The following is a 19,964-nucleotide window of genomic DNA, read 5'->3' on the forward strand; positions in this document are numbered from 1 at the left end:
AGAGCAGTGATGGGATGCTAGTAGGTTTCTTCGCACAGACATTAGGAAGAAGGAATGGGGGTGGGGGTGGCTTTGCCACACACCTGAAAGGGTATTGGGAGGAATCAACTGGAATGGGATATCAACCTGGAATGTTATGAGGTTGTGGAAGGGAACACCCCCCCCCCACACACACACACACACCTTTATATGTTCTATCAGTCCCGCCCATGTTTCTTACATCAACGTACCTGAGGTTTTTAGATCCTCCAGCAAATCAAGGAAGGATCCTATTACTGGGGTGACTGTGCTGGGCTGGGCTGGAGAGGAATCTATGGGTCCCCCAAGGAGATCCAGGAGATCACAGACCTAGAGGGAAACAGACAGCACTGAAGAGGGAGACAGCATGGGGATCCTATCAGGAGTGGAGAGGAGGCGTGGACAGAACACTGCCATAGCTTCTAGGGGTGGGCTGCAAAGGCTGAACAAGTCAGAGGAGCAGGAGTTTGAAAGGGACACAGCGTCCACCAACGCCCCGGTACAAACCCGGACTCGTATACAGGTTTGAGCAAATTTGTTCTGTTTTGATGAAGCTCAGCCTTTTTAGGGTGCAATAACCAGTTTAGTGTTCCCTGAACTGACACATGTAAGAGCAGACGATAATGACGCTGATTTACAAAATTAGACAGGCCAAGATGCTCCGGTCGGCAACCTGGCAGCCTTTGTTTAAAGCCCTCCCAGCTGTTGTCCTTAATGTGCTTACATCTTGTGGTGCTGGCCCTTCGGGGGCAACACAGTCTAGGGGGCAGGGCCCCTTCTGCTTTTGAATATAATCCTTATCTGTAGCTGGTACCCTGAGTTCCATTCTCTCTCTCTCTCATGCACACACACACCCTGCTCCCAGCTCAAGCAAAAAATACCGCAAAGTGCTTCGGCTCCAGTTTTGCTTCACACCAGGGTCAGGGCTGTCCCAGCTCTGCAGTGTCCCCTGAAGCCAACCGTTTAATGATGCCGCTCCCACCTGGTTAGATTCCCCTGGCTGCTTGGGACTGCTGGATGGCGCCGCCTCCGGGACATTAGGGGCAAGGGCCTCTCTGTCCCTCGGTCCTTTTTCGCTTCCTTCCTCACCGTAACCACTTTTGTCCACTAAGGGCATCTTTTCCAGGACAGACGCTCTAGGAGTATGGAAAAATGGAAGGGTGTGCAAAGAGATTAGATCTGCTGATGTTTTTGGGTAGCATTCCCCAACCTAGTATTCTCCAGATATGTTGGGCTGGGGAATGATGGGAGTTGTAGTCCAACACATTGTGAAGGCACCAGGTTGGGGAAGGCTGACAGAAACATAGGAAGCTGCCTTATACTGAACCAGACCGATGGTCCATCTAGCCCAGTATTGTCGACACTGACTGGCAGCGATGGCTCTCCAGGGATTCAGGCACGGGTTTTTCCAGCCCTACCTGGAGATGCTGAGCATCAAACCTGGGACTTTCTGCATGCAAGGCAGGTGCTCTACCACTAAGCTGCGTCCCTTATCTGATTTAGCCCATCTATTTCTGCCCTTTCCTTGTTACACGGTTCCTATGCACAGGCCAGGCTGATCTCTCAGTGGCCTCTTACTGCTGGACGGAGGGCTCCTAGCATTCAGAAGGCATCACACAGCCTTGCCATCTTTTCTTCCTTAACAAATTTTTCCCCCGGTAGAAGCAGTGGGGAGACATGGGAGGGCTACAAATTGGAGACGAAGACATCTGGAAACCCAACCCCCTGTAAAGTTCTGTGATCGAGGCAGTGCGATCGATCGCACAAGAAAAGCTTCCTCTGGAAAGAAGCCCCCTATTGTGAGGCTGGCAGTCACAAATGCAGTTTCTCCAATCCAAGAGAGAGGGCGAGTGTGTGTGCAAATAAATGTTTGCAAACACAGTCTGGGGATTGATGTTTGCACGTGAAGGTTACACCGCCACACCATATGGCCACATCACATAGATAGAACCCAGAAGTCTTGACACCCAAGACCTGTTCTACTCGCTCTCATCCGACAGGTGTGGAAAAAATCATTCCCCATCTTGCCTCAGTTTCAATGACACCCCCAAAGCCAAGCAACCAGCTTCTAGCAAGTACCTGAGGTGGTCGTACTTCCGGAAAAGGGCGTTGAACTCCACCGCCCGCTGCTGCAGTTCAATGTCGTGGCAGCTGCAATAAATGGAAACTAAACTCCGGATCCGGCTTTTTGGTGCGGGGCCGGGGGGGGGGGGGGGAGAGAGAAGAAGAAAGAATGTGATTATTTTTTTGTGTTTGCATTTATAATATTGATTGACCTCCACAAAATCGAAGTTCTCTGGGTGGTTTACACTACAAATTCAGACCATGAAAAGAAGTAAAATACCAACAATAGAATCTTTAAAAACAAGATAAAACCAGCAGTGGCATAAAAGCAGAATGAAAGCAGCAAGTACACGATGAGTTCATTTTAAGCACAGAAGAGGGACATAAGGGCGTTGGGAAAGATTAAGCACTGGAAAGGACAAGTGGGGATTCAAAGCCCCCACACACACACACACAAAGCATGTGTGAGGTGGTCATGGGTTACATGGGCTAGCCTCACCCCCCCACACACACTGCCCCCACACTAGCAGCCACACATCCCACCAATCATGTTTGATGAGGAGAAGGGGCCCCATGCGTGTGATGCATGCAGCTGGGCATGGCTACAAGGTGCAACCGCCACTCTCAGTGCACGAGGGGCATTTGTTCAAACACCCTGAGGGAGCGGAGGCTGTTGACTCCGATGTCAGTGGGGCAGTGAATCCGCTCCAGGTTTCAGTCAGAACCAGTCAGGTGCGGAAGCACCTTGGAGAGCTCCTTTAGAGTTCTGATTGAAACCCAGAGCAGATCCACTGCCCCACTGACATCGGAGCCACCAGCCTCCACTGCCCTGAGGTGTTCTCCACCCTTCCTCAACCTGATGCCCCCAAGATGTGTCAGACTACAAACCCCATCATCCCCAGGCTGCCCTAAGGTGAAGTGCAGAAGGGGCAGTTGGTTTGGGACTTATATAGATTTTTTTTTTTAAGCCCCAGTCTATCCTGAAAACACTGAACAGTCAGCAATAGTAAAGGTGCAATCCTATGACAGCTGATTGAGAATGCTGGGAGTTGTAGGACTTTTTTCTGTCTAAACAAGCATAGGATTGTGCCCCAACTTATGTGTATGTATGATACATTTTGAAGTTATTTATCATACGTTTGTCTATCCTTCCTCAAAAAGATTTTTCCCAGGGTAGCAATTGATTTTTTTAATGATAAAAAAAACAACATTAATATAATTTTTTTAAGTAATTTAAAATATTTTCAAAAGCTTGTTCTCTGGTCACCCAGCTCTCTACTGCGCCCGCTGCTGGCAATGATCAGACTGGACATGCTTCTCAGCTGCTAGGTGCATTCTGGAAGTGTCATCTCTTGCACCACTGGGCTCAGGCCTGGAAGGGGAGAGGTCTCCAAGGGCACATCTACCCTGCACATTTAAGACAACTTCGAACCCGTTTTAATTAGCACAACTTTTTAAACAAAAACCCTGAGGACTGTAGTTCTATGAAAGCAGTACAGGCCTCTAGTAATCATTCTTCTGTGACCTGACAAAGTTCCAGTCCCAAGGCTTCTTGTGGGGAAGGAGATGGAGCCAGGACAGTTAAAACTGGCTTAAATCTGTAAGGCAGACAGGCCTGAGAGAATCCCATCTCGGAGAGGTTTTTAATCTGTTGTGAATGGCGGAGCCGGGACTTCGGGGAGGCTGCTGACGTGTGCTCACTTGACGGCACTGCCCTGGAGACAGGTCCCAAGCTTCATGAGGGCGGTGAGGGCATAGCCCCTGGTACCCGGCAGGGACAGGTGTGACTGGAGCACCCGCTCCAACAGGGAGAGCATCTCCTCTGGGTCCACCTGCAGGGGGCAAGGAGGTGGAGAAAAACCTGAGTAGGGAATTTGGGGGCAGCAGGTGAGCAAATGTCCCCATTTGATGTTAGCCGCCACCTGTGCACCCAATATTTCTGACTCCTCACCTGCTTAAGCTCCACTTCATCGCAGCTGCCATCCAGTAGGAGGTTGCCATATTCACCGATGCACCAGGTAGCCACTTGAACCAAGGGTTGCTGGGGGGGCGGGGGGGGGAGATGATGGGAAATGCACATCCCCTAAGATATTAGACCTCATATTAAAACCCTTCACTCTTATTTTATTTTTTAATACTAGGGATTTCAGGGTGGTGTACATAGGGGTAATCCCATTTTATCGTCATAACAACCCTGTGAGGTAGCTTAGGCTGTGTCAGGGTCCCCCTTATGACCTGGACCCCCCTGAGCAACTCCTTAAGGATCTCTTGCCTCCTTAAAAGTACCACCTTCCTTCTTTTACCTTCCCTTTTTTAATAACGTGGGGTTTAGGCTGCAGGCGTGGGGTGATTGTCAGTCTAGACATAGGGTTTAACCACAACAGTTTGCTGGTCAATTAAAGCAAGCAAATCACAACATAATAGAGCTGAGTGGTACAAAAGGCATTAAGAGAAAATAAAAATTGCAAATGCAAGTTCTTTTACCATAGCTGTACTTAGACTTCTCCAGGCTGCTTCTTCCTGTTCCCTGTTTCCCTGACTCTGCTCTTACTGCTCTGGTCTTTCTGACTCTCTCCTTTTATACCTTCCTCCCGCAAAACCAAAAGAACTGCTTCAAACCTGAAGAAATGAAACCTAACTGGGGAAATGAACCTCAACCTGAACTGGGGAAATGAAACTACTCCTCTCAGAGGTACCTCCTCCCAACAAAAACACTCCAGGCCTCTAGGCCTGACCTTTTTCCTTGCCTTGCCTCTGTAGGCCTTCACAGGCTGACAGATGGTAACTCCAAGAGGGCTTGGTAGCTGAGTTACACTGTGTTCAATGGGACTTTCTCCCAGGGAGTGCTGGCTCCACATTTTCCAGGGCCCTGGGGCAAGACCCCCTCAATGGGCCCCCTCCCTCAGCAACTACCTTCTCAGCACCACTGCGGCCAGCTGCTATTGCTCCTCCTCCTCTTTCCCATCGGTGCTCCCACTTGCAACAGGCAGAGAGCCAGGGAGCAAGCAGGCCGCGGCATCTCCTGCTCCTCCTCCCCACCTCCGTTGTCTGGGCCAGAGCGAGAGGCAGGGGAGCATACAGGTTTCAACAGTGAAGAGGCGGAGCAACTCCAGGGGGCTCTTGCCAGGGGACCCCTGCTGGGATGGGGGCCCTCGGGTGGTGCCCAGCCATGACCACCCTCCATGCCGGCCCTGCTCCAGGTACGCGTGTGTAGGAATGCAGCCCCGTTCTCTCTTTTCCAGTCTCCCAAAGCTGGCAAGTAAGACCCCCTCACTGCAGCGCCGAAATCACACACTCACCTGAGAGATGTCTTGGGCCACTGCGTTGTACAGCTCCTGCACAGCATAACCGTGAAGCTCCTTTGCACCACCAATCAGGTGGATGAGATTGGGCACTGCGTCATCACGCACATACGAGCCAGCCTGCAATGGGGAAAAGGAGGAACCGAGGATGCCATGTTTGTCCCCCTCCCAGAGATCTTTCTCTGCTTGGCCCTTCCTTCTCCTGAAAGGGTTAAACAGATCTTCCTCCCTCTCCCCGCCCCCCCATTACTCAAATTCTCCATATTGAGGGCATTGTCAAAGGACTGGACTGCTACTTGGGGGAACTATATGAGGGGTGCAATTTGACGGGGGCCCTCAAAACTCACTTTTTCCACACACCTAGAATGGCAGTTCCAATGGGGTGCTGGAAACAGGGAGGGGAAAACAAATATTAAAGCACAGGAGGACGATGCACGTTGAGAGAGGCTTCAAAAGCTGGGCAGTTTGCGTTTTGAAAAGAATATGGTTCCCTGGGAATCTTAGCTTTTGATTTTTAAGTTTCTAGTTCACAAGATCTTGGAGAAACTTCTTTAAAAATGTGCGAGGTGAACAGAGCCCACTGAGAGGAAGGTTCTTCCATCACCTACACCGCTCTCTGCTCCCCGCAGATCCTAGCACCTCCCCAGTCGTCCTCCTCCATCTTACCATGGTCAGAACTTGGAGGATGGTGTCAATGTGCCAACGCTTGTTAGGTGCAAACCTGGAGAGGGGAGAAAATGAGAAGAAGCAGGAAAGACTCAGGACCATTCCCCGTATAGAAGCGCACCTCACAACCAACAGTTCTCCTCGGCCGGAGCTCTACAGCACCCCCTGCAGGCAGTGACCACAGCAGACTCACTTCTCAGCGGCTAGGAATATTCCAGAAGCACAGTCTGACTTCAAGTCCGGGGCACAGGTGTCGAGGAACGCCAGCAGTTCCTTAATGGTTGTCCTCACGTTGCTGCTGTTCACCAGGGCCAGGCTGAGCTGCAGGGCACGCCTGAGAAGAGAGAGACAGCTGGAGCAATGGGAGTTGTAGTCCAACACATCTGGAGAACACTGGGTTGAGGGAGGCTGGTCTTTACCAGTGGAGGCTGGTAGCTCTGATGTCGATGGGGCAGTCAGAACCAGTCAGAACTCTAAAGGTGCTCTGCACCTTGGAGGGCAACTTTAGAGTTCTGACTGCTTCTGACTGAAATCCAGAGCAGATTCACCGCCCCACTGACATCGGAGCCACCAGCTTCCACTGCTCTTTGCTATGAAAGTTAATCAGCATCTCATTTCTGGAGCCCCTCCCTGCCTCTCTCACCTCTTCACAGTTGGGTCCGGGTCGGCCAGGCACGTGAGGACCGTGGCCCGGTGCCTCTGCACAGCGCTGTTCTCCGCTTGCAACAGTTTCTGTAGAGATGTTAGAGCCACATACCTAAAGGGAGGGGGAAACCCCCCAAATGTACAGTATTACATTTGTGGGAGTGTGGAGAGCAAGGTGACAGCAGGAAACTGGGCCACAGAGATCACCCACAACGGATCTGTGAAAGGGTCGTACGCATTTCTCCTGTGTCCCCTTTCCCTTAAGGGAGGAGAGGAGATACAGCCAGGTGGAAGAAAGTGTCCTTGGGCTGGGGAACCTGTAGGCCATGGGCCACATTCAGCTCTCGCCCTAATTCCATGCAGCCCTCAGCGTCATCCAGCTCTCTGGATGATGCTCTCTTGCTTGACAGCCCACCCTCTGGGAATGGCTTCTTCCTCTGCTTCATGTGTGTATGTTTGAAAGGCAGAGAAAGGACAGGGAGGCAAGGAGAGAAAAGCCAGACTTATCCCCAACCCGGTGCCTCCAGATGTGTCAGACCACAACTCCCATCACCCACAGTCAACAAATGCACATCTGGAGGGTGCCAGGTTGGGGAAGGCCTGCAAACTCCACCCTTTTTGCCTCTGGCTCTGCCCACCATCACCATCACCCACAGCCCAGGCCCCTGGCTGATTTTTTCAGTGGGTCAATAAGAAAAAAGTTCCCCACCCTTGCTCTAGGGCAGGGTTGGCCAAATGGCTGAGGATTCTGGAGCCAGAGGTGGCCTATAAAGCATCTCCATTAGAGGCATTGGGATCCAACCAAATTCTAACTAAAGGTACAGTAAATTAATCTTGCACACAGTTTCATGGGGAAAATAAAAGATGCAATGAGTCTCCTTGTATGAATTTTAATAGCCCTTTTATTGCATTGCTGCCTCATGCACACTCTACAAAGAGAAGGGAGCCTCATGAGGGGATTTTTTCCAGAATTGCATTCATTCCTCAGTTCGTCCCCGCTCCTCATGCCATCTGAGAGCCTAGAGTGCTGGACTGGGAGCCGGGAGATCTGGGTTCTAGTCCCCACTCAGCCACGGAAGCTCACTGGGTGACTTTGGGCCAGTCATGGACTCTCAGCCCAACCTCACGCACAGGGTTGTTGTTGTGAGGATAAAATGGAAAGGAAGAAGATTATGTATGCCACCTTGGGTTCCTTACAGAGGAAAAAAGGCAGAATATAAATGTAATAAATAAATCAAGAAGTCTGAGTGCAAGCGCTCCGTACCTGCGTGGAACAACAACTGCTATGAAAACTCCAGACCTTCCATGAGAGGGCCGGAATGTTCCGCCTCCCAGATCTGTGTCTACATAACAAAATGGACCTTTGGCAATTAGGAAGGCAGGCAGATTGAGATCTGCAGGTGAGGGGCAGGGGACATCCCCTCCCAGCAACAAATGTGAGTCAAGGACTCTCCATCCTCCAACCCATTTCCCTTTCCTCCTCACTGATCGCTCCTCCATTAAGATCTCTGCTGATACACCAGCTATCAGAGTTCTGAGCTGGAGAAGACTACAAATTCCCGGGAACAAATCACAAAGTTTTAAGGTGCTGGTGTAAAGCATTTAGCAGCCATCCCTACAAGAGGTTCAAAAATCTTCACGAATTTTGTGAAGGTTCAAAAATCTTCACAAACGAAAAGTAAATTTTGGGGCGGGGGGTGGAATTTATCTGGCCCTACATGGGTCATTCCTCCTCGTTTTCATTGTTGTTTGCCGGGGGTTACCTGATATTCCGATCCTTGTTAAGGAGAAAGCGTCCTAGAATATTTATAGCAAGAACCTGTGTTTGGAAAAAAGAGTTACTGTTACTCTTACTGTTACTTCCCAAAACGTATCGTACATAGGAGTGGAAGAGCAAAGGACAAGCGGAGAAGTAACAGACCAAGCCAAGAGTAGTAAATGGAACTGCCAAACCCTTGATTCTAGTGCTAAATGTTGGATTTGCTTCCACGGAACCAAGCCGTCCCCAAACAAGGCTGAAGGAAGAGGAGTCACGCAAGGGCCTCATTTAGGCCGGACAAATGAGTGTGTTCTGAGATTCTGCCGTACCCGCAGTCCGCTGGTCGACTGTACACCCATGATGGTCAGAACCGTTTCGTACAAGATGGCGTTACCCACGTTCCGTGCTGTCTCCGTGTTGGTGGCCACCTGGGAAGAAGCAGAAAAATGGAAGGCATTATTGCTGTAGTTTAAGGATGCCCCCCTTCTTTCTCTCTGACCCCTAAATCTTCATCTTGGCCTCTTCCTGCCCCACTTCATTGTCCAACCATGAGCCATAAAATGGTACAGTCCCTCCTCAAAGAGCTTCTGGGTCATATGATCTAGACCAGGCCTACCACATGTTTGTCAAAACGTGGAGAACTGTTTGCCCACAGTTTTGTTCATGGGAGCTGAACATTTGTTCTCAGAAGCCCTCCAAATATTCTCTCCCTTGCCTGCGGCACGGTCTCCAGCCCCTCTTGCATTCACCTGGGCCAAGGAGTCATTCATGGCCTCGCTGGTGTCTTCATTGTCTCGTCCCAGAATCCTCAGCAGATGCAGGATCTGTACCTGTGGAGCAGGGAGACATCATAAAACACAGGAGCGGGTACAGAGAGGCGAGGAGGAGGAGACAGGGAGGCTGTGACTCGAGAAGATGGCAAAGAGAGGAAACCCATAGCTTGCTTGCTTCACTCAGCTTCTGAGTAGGTAATTCACCCCGCTGGGTGCCTGTTCCAGGGATGTCCTATTGCTGCTTACCATGGTCGCGGGCATGGTCATCCTGGCCACTTGTGAAGCTGAGTCAGATCATTGGTCTGTCCAGCTCAGTATCGTCTACTCTGATTGGCAGATGTTCTCCTAGTTCTTGGACAGAGAGAGGCCCTTCTCAGCCCCAGATCCTTCAAACTGGGGGTTGACCCTGGAACCGTATACATGCAATGTTGCCCCTTACCACAAAGCGTCAGCCGTATTTCACGTGTTCACACGCATGCTGCAGGGAAGTACAAGGCACCCACATATCCCTGCCCTGGGGAATACAGGATAGAGATGGCAAGTTCTCTTGAATCTCCCTTGGATTCTGAAAGGAGGTAGAAGGCTTGAGTTCACGAGAAGACACAGGGCTTGGGAAAGGTGACCTTTTACCTGCAGAAAAGGGTCGCTAATTCCTGAGATACTGTGATCCGGAGAATACCCAGCCACCACCAGGTTACGCAGCACCCCTACCAACCGGGGCACACACTGTAGGGCAAACAAAGGGAAAAGGGCAGGTTCGTAGAGCAGAAGAACCCTCCAAGGGTATCATCCCCAAAGCCAATCCCCATCTCTTGGAACGCATCGGGGTCCCCTCCGGCTAACCACATTCCCTCCCCAGGAATTGCACAGCACCTCTTTGGCATCAGGGTATCTGTACCTACCACTCTGATCGAGAAGGGATTTTTGATCTAGGAATGGAAATTTCCCATTTGCACTTTGTATTTGCCTTGTTTAATAGCCCACTCCTTGGCATATCTCCTCAGAAGAAAGGCGCATGGATTTCAATGGGACTTACTCCCAGGTATGTGTGTTTAGCTGGCACCTGCAACATGGTGCTTGCGGGTGCTAGTGTGCCTGTGCACACCTCTCTCGGCACCCACCAGGCTCCCTGTCCCTCCTGAGTTCTACTTTATTTCTTCACATTTTTTAAATTAAAAAATTAACTGGGAGACTGGCACACTGCAAAATGAAGTGCTGCCCTCCAGCGCCATCTTTATAGAATCATAGAATCATAGAATAGTAGGGTTGGAAGGGGCCTACAAGGCCATCGAGTCCAACCCCCTGCTCAATGCAGGAATCCAAGTCAGAGCATCCCTGACAAATGGCTGTCCAGCCTCGTCTTGAAGGCCTCCAGTGTGGGAGAGCCCACCTATCTTTAGCTCCATTCAAAATAGTGGTTTGGTGTTTTGGACTTCAGACCTCACCTCTGCCTTGCACTTAGGTTCTTGGGCAGGTTACTTTTCTTTTAGTCTCAGCATTTCGCCTTCTGGGCAATGGGTATTTTGTGACTCTCCATGGCAGCCATTTTCTGAATGGGTAAGCCACCCTCCATGGCAGCCATTTTGTGAGTGTGCCCATGACAGTCCTTCAAATGTCCAATGTGCCCACCGGCCCAGAAAGGTTGGGGACCCCCTGGGCTATAGGGCTGCAGCCTGGTTGATACATCTTCTGCTTCATGTGAATAATTTCTTAGGGGTATATATTATACTTTGAAAGATTTCAGTAATTTTTTTCCCTTGACCTCACATTGTTTCTGTTTATGGTTAGGGACAAACAAAATCACCTTTTCCTGTCCGTTGAGTGTTCTGGCCTGCCACAGTCCTTTTAGCTCAGTGCTCTTCCTACTCCCTGGCAGAAATTTGGGCCGGCCCTGCCACCCAAAACCAATTACATGGGGCTTGAACCCAGGACATGATCCATGCAAAGTACATGACCTACCATAAGAGTTACCAGGTGCAAAGGGGGGCTCTTTTCCACAGTGGCACAGGGAGAACATTTCCCTTTTCCCAGTGGGACAAGCAGCACAGGTCAAAATCCCCTCTTTGACCCCATTTTTCAAGGCAGGGGATTCACTGACCTCCTCTACAGCCGCTCACCCAGCCTGGTGCTGAGCCCTGGGTCCCCCATCCCACCCCTGGCTGCTCCACTCCCCTGGTTCCACATTCGCCAAGGGTACTTCTTCCCAGTGGATTAGCAGCAGGGGAGGCCGTGAGATGAGATCCATGGCTTCCCACCTTGCAGAAGCGTTCCAAGGCTTGAGGGCTTTGCTCACACATCTCTGCGATTAACATGACGGTGCCATGCAGAATGCCTGGGGAGAGACAGACAGGCGTTGATCGTTTTTTGAGCCCTGGTTTCCCTGGGCTGGCACGATGGGCAGCAGGGTAGCAGGGAATTTTGAAGTGCAGGCGTTCATCATGACAGTCCCCAAAGCCATGCCCCCACGGAGAGTCCAAAAATGCAGGCAGCTGCGTTGATCCATACCAACAAACCACTTCTAGCTATTTTCATCTGCCCCAGGAGCAGGTCTTTTGTAGAGCTAATGAGTCTTAGGGCGCAATCCTATGGCCGCTAGTCAGCAGCTAGGTGGCCATAGGATATTCCCAGGAACTGACCTCGGAGCCCGTGCTCTGAGGTCGGTTCCGACCCCCACTCCTCCCGCACTGCCTCGTACGCAGTGTGGAATGGCCCTGCGCTCATAAGAGCAGTGCGGAGCGGCATAAAAGGGGTCTTCCCGCGGGAGGGCAGAAATGCCAGTACAACGCATCCTATATCTTGTCCGGCCACCACCGCCACCTCTCCGACTTCCTGCTGCCTAGCCGAAATCAACTGTCTAGCCGCGAATGCAGAACAGGAGAAGTGTGGAGACGATCCCCTCCACACTTCTCCTGCCCTGCACTGGATAGGCGGTTGCCTATCCCCATAGGATTGCTCCCTTAATTGCCCATTCCAGACCAAGCCACCCCAAGATACTTTGTATTACAAGGTGGGGAGCTCACAACAATATGTTGTGCTGGGAAAATCCATTTACCAGGATGATCGCAGCGAAGCTCAGAGGGAACCGGGAAGCCTGAGGGGGGTGGCAGATGATGTCATTGTCCTGGCTAATCAAAAACTCCCAGGGCTTTGACCCTGTGAGCCCTGGCTCACTACACTACTGGTGACGGGACGGCAATGCTTCCGATCCTCTGCCAAGTCACACAAAGCTAGAGATGTGAAGGCCCGGGAAAAAACACACCAGAAAAATATGGGGGGAAAACTATTTTTTCCTGTCTTTTCCTGAGGACTATTTTTGTTTTTTTCTGAAAAACTGGAAAAATTGAACAGCTTCAAATTATGAAATATTTCTGTTTAGAATTTAAGACAAAGTATTTATATATACTCCCCTCACAATTACTTCTAAAAACTATGTAATAAGAACACTTTTACAGAAAGGCTAGAGATGCAAAATGTCTGGAAATAACGAAGCCAAGGGGGAAAATGTTTTTAATCCTCTCTGTAAGATTCCCAGCATAGTTATTTCTTTCATTCCTTATTAAAGTTATTGATCTAAAGTACATTTTACTGATAGACATTTATGCTCATTTCCCAACATGTGAGTAGAGTCACCATTGTGCATTCTTGACAGTAAATGTGCATTCTTGACAGTTTGGGTTTTGTTCCTTAGAGTCCTGTGTTTCTAATCCTGTAGCAGTCATTTAATGTATCTCTAATCTATTCAGACAATAATTACAAATTTACTGAGTTTACTTTTAAAAGTTTTAAAATATAATGATAATGTTATGAGCAAAGTCATACATAAAATAACTTTAGGCACAGAAAGGCTGCTTTATGTCCCTAAAGCAGCCCTCCCCAATCTGGTGCCCTCCGGATGTTTTGGACTACAGTGCCCAGCATTCCTGACCGTTTGCCATGCTGCCTGAGGCTGATGAGAGCTGAAGTCCAAAATATCTGGAGGGCACCAGTTTGGGGAAGGCTGTCGTAAAGCAACAAAGTGGCTTTAGATCTGTAAAGAGCACTAAAAAAACAAGTATTGCCCATTTTTCAATTTTTCCAAAATTTCCAATTCCCTCCACCAGAAAAAGCCTGGGTTGTTTTCCATGGCCTCAAAATTTCTAGAAATTTCACCGATCTACACAAAGCCTCTCCAGACATGTCTTGCCTCCTCCATTGCTACCTAACTTTCCCTAAACACAACTTTCCCATCAACCCTCCTCACCACCAACTCTGTTCACACAATCAGTGGTGAGGCATCAAGCATTTGAGTAACTGAAGCATACCCAATGGCCTGCATTCATCAGCCTATCGATTTTGGCATTCAGTATTGAGCCGAACAGAGAAGGGCGCTTACCGTGAATTTGTTCAGTCAAGAGTTGCTCGCCGAGGGGGGTGAATGCATCTGTGAGGTCCGGCACCTTCCGGATGAGGTGTACAGCACAGATCACGGCCTAGTGGAGAGAAAGCAAAAGAGGTTTGTTAAAGGGTGGGGGCATCGATGGGCAGGGGCCTGTTCATCCCACATTTTTCCAGGATTGCCTCGCAGGCTTGGCGTTTAGTAGAAACCTTCAGATCTCAGCTTTTGATTAAAGATCAGAGCCTCTGAACATGTGCAGAGCATTTTCCTTTCCTGCTGAGTGGCTACAGACAATCCCTCACCCGTCTAGAATTAATGGGAAGAGCTTCCAGTCCTTGGGTTGGATTCAGATTTAAGTGGATCAGCTGCACTGGCGGAAGTGGACTTCCACTGCCCCCTCCTTCCTAGGGCAGCCCCTCCACCCCCCTGAAAATGTTACACAGAGAGTCAGGAGGCACTGTTGAATGGGGCGAGCTGTGGTATGTGTGAGTGGGGGGAACGGGGATCCCCCAAAACTGATCCCTTCCTCTTGTGGACATCAGATCCTGAATGCAACACTTAATTTGTAGCCACCCTTTGAATGAGTAAGGAGTACCTCTGAACATGAGCAGAGAGCCTCTCCTTCCCCACATCTAGCCAACCCCACCTTGGAGGCTAGTGAGCAGCTTTCAGACCCTTCTTGTGAAAAAAAGCACAACAACTTAAAAAAACCCTAACCAAATATAGAAAATTAAACAATGGGTTAGAAATTAACCACTGGTCAAACTGATGGGTTCAAGAAGCAAGGAGTGGGGGCTACTAGAGTGATGCCTTCCCCGACCTCATGCCCTCAGATGTGTTGGACTACAACTCCCAGCATCCCACAGCCAGCAAGGGAGTTGCAGTCCGACACACCTGGAGGACCCCAGGAAGGCAGGTAGAGTCTCTGAGGCAAACGCCTCCCTCATAAGAGGCTTTCAGAGGAAAAAGAGGGGGACAGCAGGATTTCAGGGTGCATTCATAGCTTCTCACCTTCCTTCGCACCGAGGGCTGCCCCACCCTGGCCAGCTGTTCCACCTCCCCAGCCAAGTCCCGGAGCATTGCCGCAGACCCCAGAGAACCGAGGGTGCTCAGCGCTAAGCCCTGCACCCAGGCGCTGGGGTGCAGAAGGTCGCTGGTGAGAGAAAAAGACAGGGGTGAGAATGGAGGACAAGGGATCCTCCCAAACACCTGACCCTCAGCTGTCATCACTTCCTACAGGCACGCAAATGCTTCCTTCCTCACTCCCTCCAGGTGGGGCTTCCAGACTCTCTGTTACTCTCCCTTCAATCTATTTCCGCCACAAATTCCACCCCTCAGACTTTCCAACAATGGCCACCATTTTTTCATGTCATGAACGCTGGATGTTTTTCAAGTGAGCAACCATATTCCTGACCAGCCTTCCCTAACCTGGTGCCCTCCAGATTTGTTGGACAACAACTCCCATCATCCCATTGGCCAGGCTGACTGAGGATGATGGGAGTTGTGTTCCAAAACATTTGGAGGGCATTGGTTAGGGCTAGCCAATATCCCAAAGCCATACTTCCAAGCACCCCCAAACTTGGCTCCCCTTGACTCAAGGTTTCCCCCAACCTCCACCTTGCAGGTGCCTTCCCCCAATATCCTCAGCACCCCAAACCGGACTCCTCGCACCCCCTGTGGAAGCCCAAATCCCCCACCCCCAAATTCCACAGTGCTCTCATTCAGCTAATCATAACCTTAAAAACGGGGCTGTGTTTCCCCCCATATCTGATCTCACCCGCTATGGGACGACCTGATCCCGCTATAAGCCCCCCTTCAGAATGTCCCCCCACTCACTTCTTGAGACTATTGGTAAGTAGAAGGTGAGTGTCCTGCTTCTCATCCAATAGGAGGGCAGCGCCAAGGTAGCCGATCCGCTTTTCGTAGAATCGGTGGGACGCGATGAGCTTCAGGCATTCCATCTGGGTTGCAGCAGGAGGAATAAAACTGAATTATAGTCAGGTTGCAACCTTTAATTGATTAATTGTTTAGAATCAACTAAAAATGCATCACCAAATCATCAGGCAACACATTTTTCTTTTAAACAGTGTTGGTTATCTTTAATGTTAGTCCTTATAAAAACTACAAATGGCAGCAGGGCCGGCCCTACCATTAGGCACAGTGAAGCAACCGCCTCAGGTGGCAGGTGCTGGGGGGGGGGGCAGCAGCAGCAGCCTCCAGGCTGTTCCTCATTAAACTCTGTCAGTTCCCCTCTGTTGGACTAGCCTGCAGCCTCAGGTGTGATGGAGGATGCCGCCTCATTGCCAGTACTGAAGTAAAGTTCAGCTGCCAGTCCAGTCAGCTTCTGTATGTGGACTGGGGAGAGGGTGCCATCTTGTCCTTCGTCTCATTCATTCATTCATTCATTGTATTTCTGTGCCAGCCCATAGCTGACGTTCTCAGGATGGTTCACAAAAATTAAAAACCATTAAAATACATTATATCAAGCATAAAAACCTCAGGCAACAAAATCTCTTGGGCCGGCCCTGGATGGCAGGCCCCATTTGAGAAGGCCCCACACACCTTCTTTCAGACCACTGCAGTGAGGGTGGGGAGAGACTGTTTAAATCCCACAGTGCCCTGCAGCAATGCTAAGTCAGGGGGATTGTGGGGAATTAAAATGGTGGCTCCCGGATCCAGCTGTTGCCGCCACCAAGAAAAGCCAAGAAGGTCCACCAGAGAAGGGGCACTTCTATGAGGGCCCCCCTTAAACCTGGAGGTCCCCTTTGGCTCTCACACAGAAAGGGATGCCTCTCTGAAGATGGGGCATGCCATGACAGATACATGCACCATCTAAAAACGAAAGTATCCCACCCCCTACCCCCCGCTTTTATAATGGTTCTTTTAGGGCGCAATCCTATCCAGATAGGCGGCCGCCTCCGAACTCAGAGGCGACCGCCTATCCAATGTAGGGCAGGAGAAGCACAGAGGGGATTGTTCCCTTCGCGCTTCTCCTACCCTGCATTTTTGGCTAGACAGCAGATTGCAGCTGTCTAGCCACGGGAGGACGGACCAGGGGAGGAGGCTGCTGTACAACACATTGGATGTGTCGTACAGGCATTTCCACCCTCCCCACGCCGGAACATCCCCAGATGCGCCCCTTCTCGGCCGATCTGTGCTCCTCTTGCAAGCGCGGAAGTCAGGGCTGTCCCGTGCTGCCTCCAAAGCAGTGCGGAAGTGGGGGGAGGTCAGTTCTCTGGGAACCGACCTCGGCGCGTGGGCTCCGAGGTCGGTTCCCGGATAACAAGATATCCTATGGCTGTCTAGCGGCCATAGGATTGCTCCCTTAGTCACACCCAAATGTAACAAGTAAATTCATTGATTACAACTCACGATTTCTTTAATCCAGCAAGCGCCCAACATTATATTAACACCACCCCATCCCCACCCCACGGAAGGGCCCCAATCCACAAAACCATGAGTGGGCGTGGTGAATGCCTACACAAATGGATCTCAGAAGCCTTCCCAGGACTCATGGGGGTGCTTGGGGTTGGGTAGGGTTCTACTTCAGCCAGCACTTAGTAGGCCTCAGTCCCTGAACCTGTTTTTCAATGCCATGCCAGAGCTCAGTGCCTTTAAGCATGTGAAGTGTGTGTTTTTCCCTTCACCACTGGGAAAGCACAACTAGCCTCCACAAATCCAGGCTAAGGAAGAAGAATTTCCTGGTGAGAGAAGTGTAGCTCCCATCACTTGGACCTTTATGAATTGTTGGACAGGGATGGTGGCATTTGGGGGTATTAGCAGAGGTTTGGGGTGGAGTAGTTGCTTATACAGCCAATGTGATATAGTGGTTAGAATGCCCGAAGCAGGAACGTGGAGATCTGCGTTCAAATCCCCACTAAGCCCTGAACCTCACTTGGGCCAATCACCATCTCTTCACCTATAACTGCCTCTGAGGTGTGTGTAAAAAGAATGTAAAAAAAGAATGTAAAAATAAATAAAGCAAATAAGGGCAAATCCTATGCAGGGTTAGACAGAAAAAAAGGCCTACAACTCCCAGCATGCCCCAGCCAGGGCCTTTTTTTCTGTCTAACCCTGCATAGGATTGCACCTTAATAAATGTAAGGTGACTCATATAGCTATGCACCTGTCCAAAGTGAGCAGGATAGCCCAGCATGTGAATATAGAGCAACTTGGCCAAATTGGAGGCCCGCGTGTCAGGTTCGTTGCCTCGAAAGGCTCCCCGGATCTTGGCGCTTTCTCGCTGGACCAGTTCCCGCTCCTCCGCCTGGGTCCGCGCATTCCGGATGGTCCGGATTAAGACTGGTAACGTGAGGGGTGCTTCCGGCATCCTAAAAAGGGGAAGTGGAATTAAAGAGGTGGTGGGAGAGGATTTGGCACACAGCATCCGCAGAAACCCGTCTGACCCCAGGGGTGGGCAGACTTCAGGCCTATGGGACCTGTGTTGCTTTTGGTTCTTTTACTAAAATGCTGAGGTCTGCCAACCAGGGCCAGACACACAATGGTGGATCAGGGGGCAGGGTAAATTATATGCCACACGTGAACCATACGCTGGGATATATAGAAATCCACATCTGTGTTATCATGGATCAGGGATTCAAACACAGCACTCTAAAACTGACCAGCAGAGCTGACCTAAGATCTGAGCAAAAGCTACCAATTAGGATACCTATTTTACAGATGAAGAACACAGAGGGTGAAAGAGAAGCAATTAGCACAAGGCCCAGCCATGGCAGAAGTCTGCTGTTGTATTATCAGTTTGCTCTCATTAAAGACAGAACCCCCGGGAGAGCTACTGCAAACCACACAGAGATCTCCCAGGAGATCCCAATCTACATTCTGCCTGCCCATGCCCCAAGCACCACACTTAGGGAAGCGGGCCTAAGTGGAACTCTTTGCAAAACACAGGGGATTCAAGTAGGGAGCAGCAGCAGTAATAACGAAGGTGCCTCTGAGACTGCGCAGAGTGTCTATTCTCCCTATATTCCACACATCTGGGATTAGGCTTCCTTGACAGACTGTATGGGGCCTCCCGTTAAGGCTGGACCCCAACAATTTCCCTCTGATGCTAATTAGTTAATGTCCTTTGGCTGTACCCACAATTAGGTTGATTGAAGAGTGGTAAAACGGCAGCTTTCATCCACACTTTTGCTTCATGTTTATGGGTGCTATTAGGGCAGAGCAAGGGACTAACTCAGGCAGATGGTTTGGGTTGTCATGAATGGGCAGCAAATGGTCAGTTCTTTGGTTATTATTGTTGATATTGTATTTTTACTCCCAGGGAGAGGTGCTTGTGGAACTGTCTCCTTTAGGTGCCAAAATAACTTGGCCAGGTGTCAGTGCTATCCACCTGGTGGGGAAAGGGCCACTCCACCTCAGCCTGCAAAGTATCATGGCTGACCCTGGCAGTGGCCATTATTCCAGACAAACCAAAGCAGAATACCAGAGTCAAATCTTGTTGGTGGAGTGTCAGAACGTAACAACTTTTGTGAGGTCCTTAAACTACCCCAGCCCACCCCAGACAATATCTTTCACTCACCAGTCCCGGATGGCACCATTTTATTCTGAAGAACTCAGTCCCACACTTTCTTCGCAGCCTCCCCCTTTCCCTCCACACACTCAACATTCCCTTCAGTACAGGCCCTCCAAAGACTGACCTTAAATTGAGCAGAGTAGGGTTTCCCCCCCCCAATCCAATGCCACCCACCTGTGCCCCCCCCCTTTTCCAGTTTGGTGGACAGTTTAAAATGTGAATATTTTGAATGAATCTGCATATATACAAATGATCCACAAGCAAAGATATAGTGCCACCAGATACCCCACCCTATTTCACTCTCCCATGCTAGCACCCCTTCTTTTTTAATGAAGTCCAGCCGCTTCTCCTAACTCATTTCTTCTTTCCTTCCTTCCTTGTTGGCATTCTCTCTCTCCCCCTCCTCACCTGTCTAGAGGTCCACCTCGCAGGCTCTCTTTCAGCTCACACCCTCAGATATTTCTGGAAAATAGGGTGGGGGGGGGAGCAGAGCTGGCAACCCCCCTTTACCTCCCCTTCTGCTTAGTCAACTTATTTCATTTCCGGGCAACAGTCTGCTCTCCAGCCAGGTAAACTCACCTGAGCGTCTGGAGGTATCTGGACCCAGGGCGCCCTCTGCTGCCTAGATCCAGAAAAGGACTTTCTCACTCAGGGACTTTTATTTGAGGGCGGAGTTGTGATGATCAGCAATTAGTACTACAATGGGAGCATTCCCAGCCCTACAAATGTTTTTGGCTAAGGTTGTTCCCTCCATGTTATGTGGTGCAGAACTTTGGGGTTTCAGCTGTCTGCTAGTACAGGAGTTTGAGAAGGTTCAAAATTCCTTTCT

The 19,964-nt window shown here is 50.1% G+C and overlaps 1 protein-coding gene across 8 annotated transcripts in view; it reads right to left on the minus strand.

The window, feature by feature from the left end:
* Positions 1–19,964, minus strand: part of AP1G2 (adaptor related protein complex 1 subunit gamma 2) — a 28,796-nt gene that overhangs the window by 5,150 nt on the left and 3,682 nt on the right. For 3 of the 8 annotated variants that reach the window (XR_014783965.1, XM_084806497.1, XM_084806494.1), the window contains exons 2-19: positions 17,729–17,933; positions 15,439–15,563; positions 14,614–14,755; positions 13,600–13,696; positions 11,483–11,559; positions 9,858–9,953; positions 9,204–9,284; positions 8,784–8,882; positions 8,459–8,514; positions 6,694–6,807; positions 6,244–6,384; positions 6,051–6,105; positions 5,382–5,504; positions 4,034–4,123; positions 3,784–3,914; positions 2,098–2,202; positions 1,001–1,154; positions 231–348 (exon numbers count right to left, since the gene is read on the minus strand). Coding sequence is in view for 7 of the 8 variants with exons in the window: in XM_084806497.1 (XP_084662623.1) it covers positions 231–348; positions 1,001–1,154; positions 2,098–2,202; positions 3,784–3,914; positions 4,034–4,123; positions 5,382–5,504; positions 6,051–6,105; positions 6,244–6,384; positions 6,694–6,807; positions 8,459–8,514; positions 8,784–8,882; positions 9,204–9,284; positions 9,858–9,953; positions 11,483–11,559; positions 13,600–13,696; positions 14,614–14,755; positions 15,439–15,563; positions 17,729–17,933 (2,009 nt within the window). In the remaining variant the exon portion in view is untranslated. Of the gene's footprint in view, positions 1–230; positions 349–1,000; positions 1,155–2,097; positions 2,203–3,783; positions 3,915–4,033; positions 4,124–5,381; positions 5,505–6,050; positions 6,106–6,243; positions 6,385–6,693; positions 6,808–8,458; positions 8,515–8,783; positions 8,883–9,203; positions 9,285–9,857; positions 9,954–11,482; positions 11,560–13,599; positions 13,697–14,613; positions 14,756–15,438; positions 15,564–17,728; positions 17,934–19,543; positions 19,963–19,964 lie in introns of those variants that run through there. The other 5 variants (XM_084806499.1, XM_084806498.1, XM_084806500.1 and 2 more) reach the window with 5 other exon arrangements.

Source organism: Heloderma suspectum, chromosome 6, assembly GCF_057233095.1.
Source record: "Heloderma suspectum isolate Gila_16-S chromosome 6, 16-S_ref, whole genome shotgun sequence".
NCBI lineage: Eukaryota > Metazoa > Chordata > Lepidosauria > Squamata > Helodermatidae > Heloderma > Heloderma suspectum.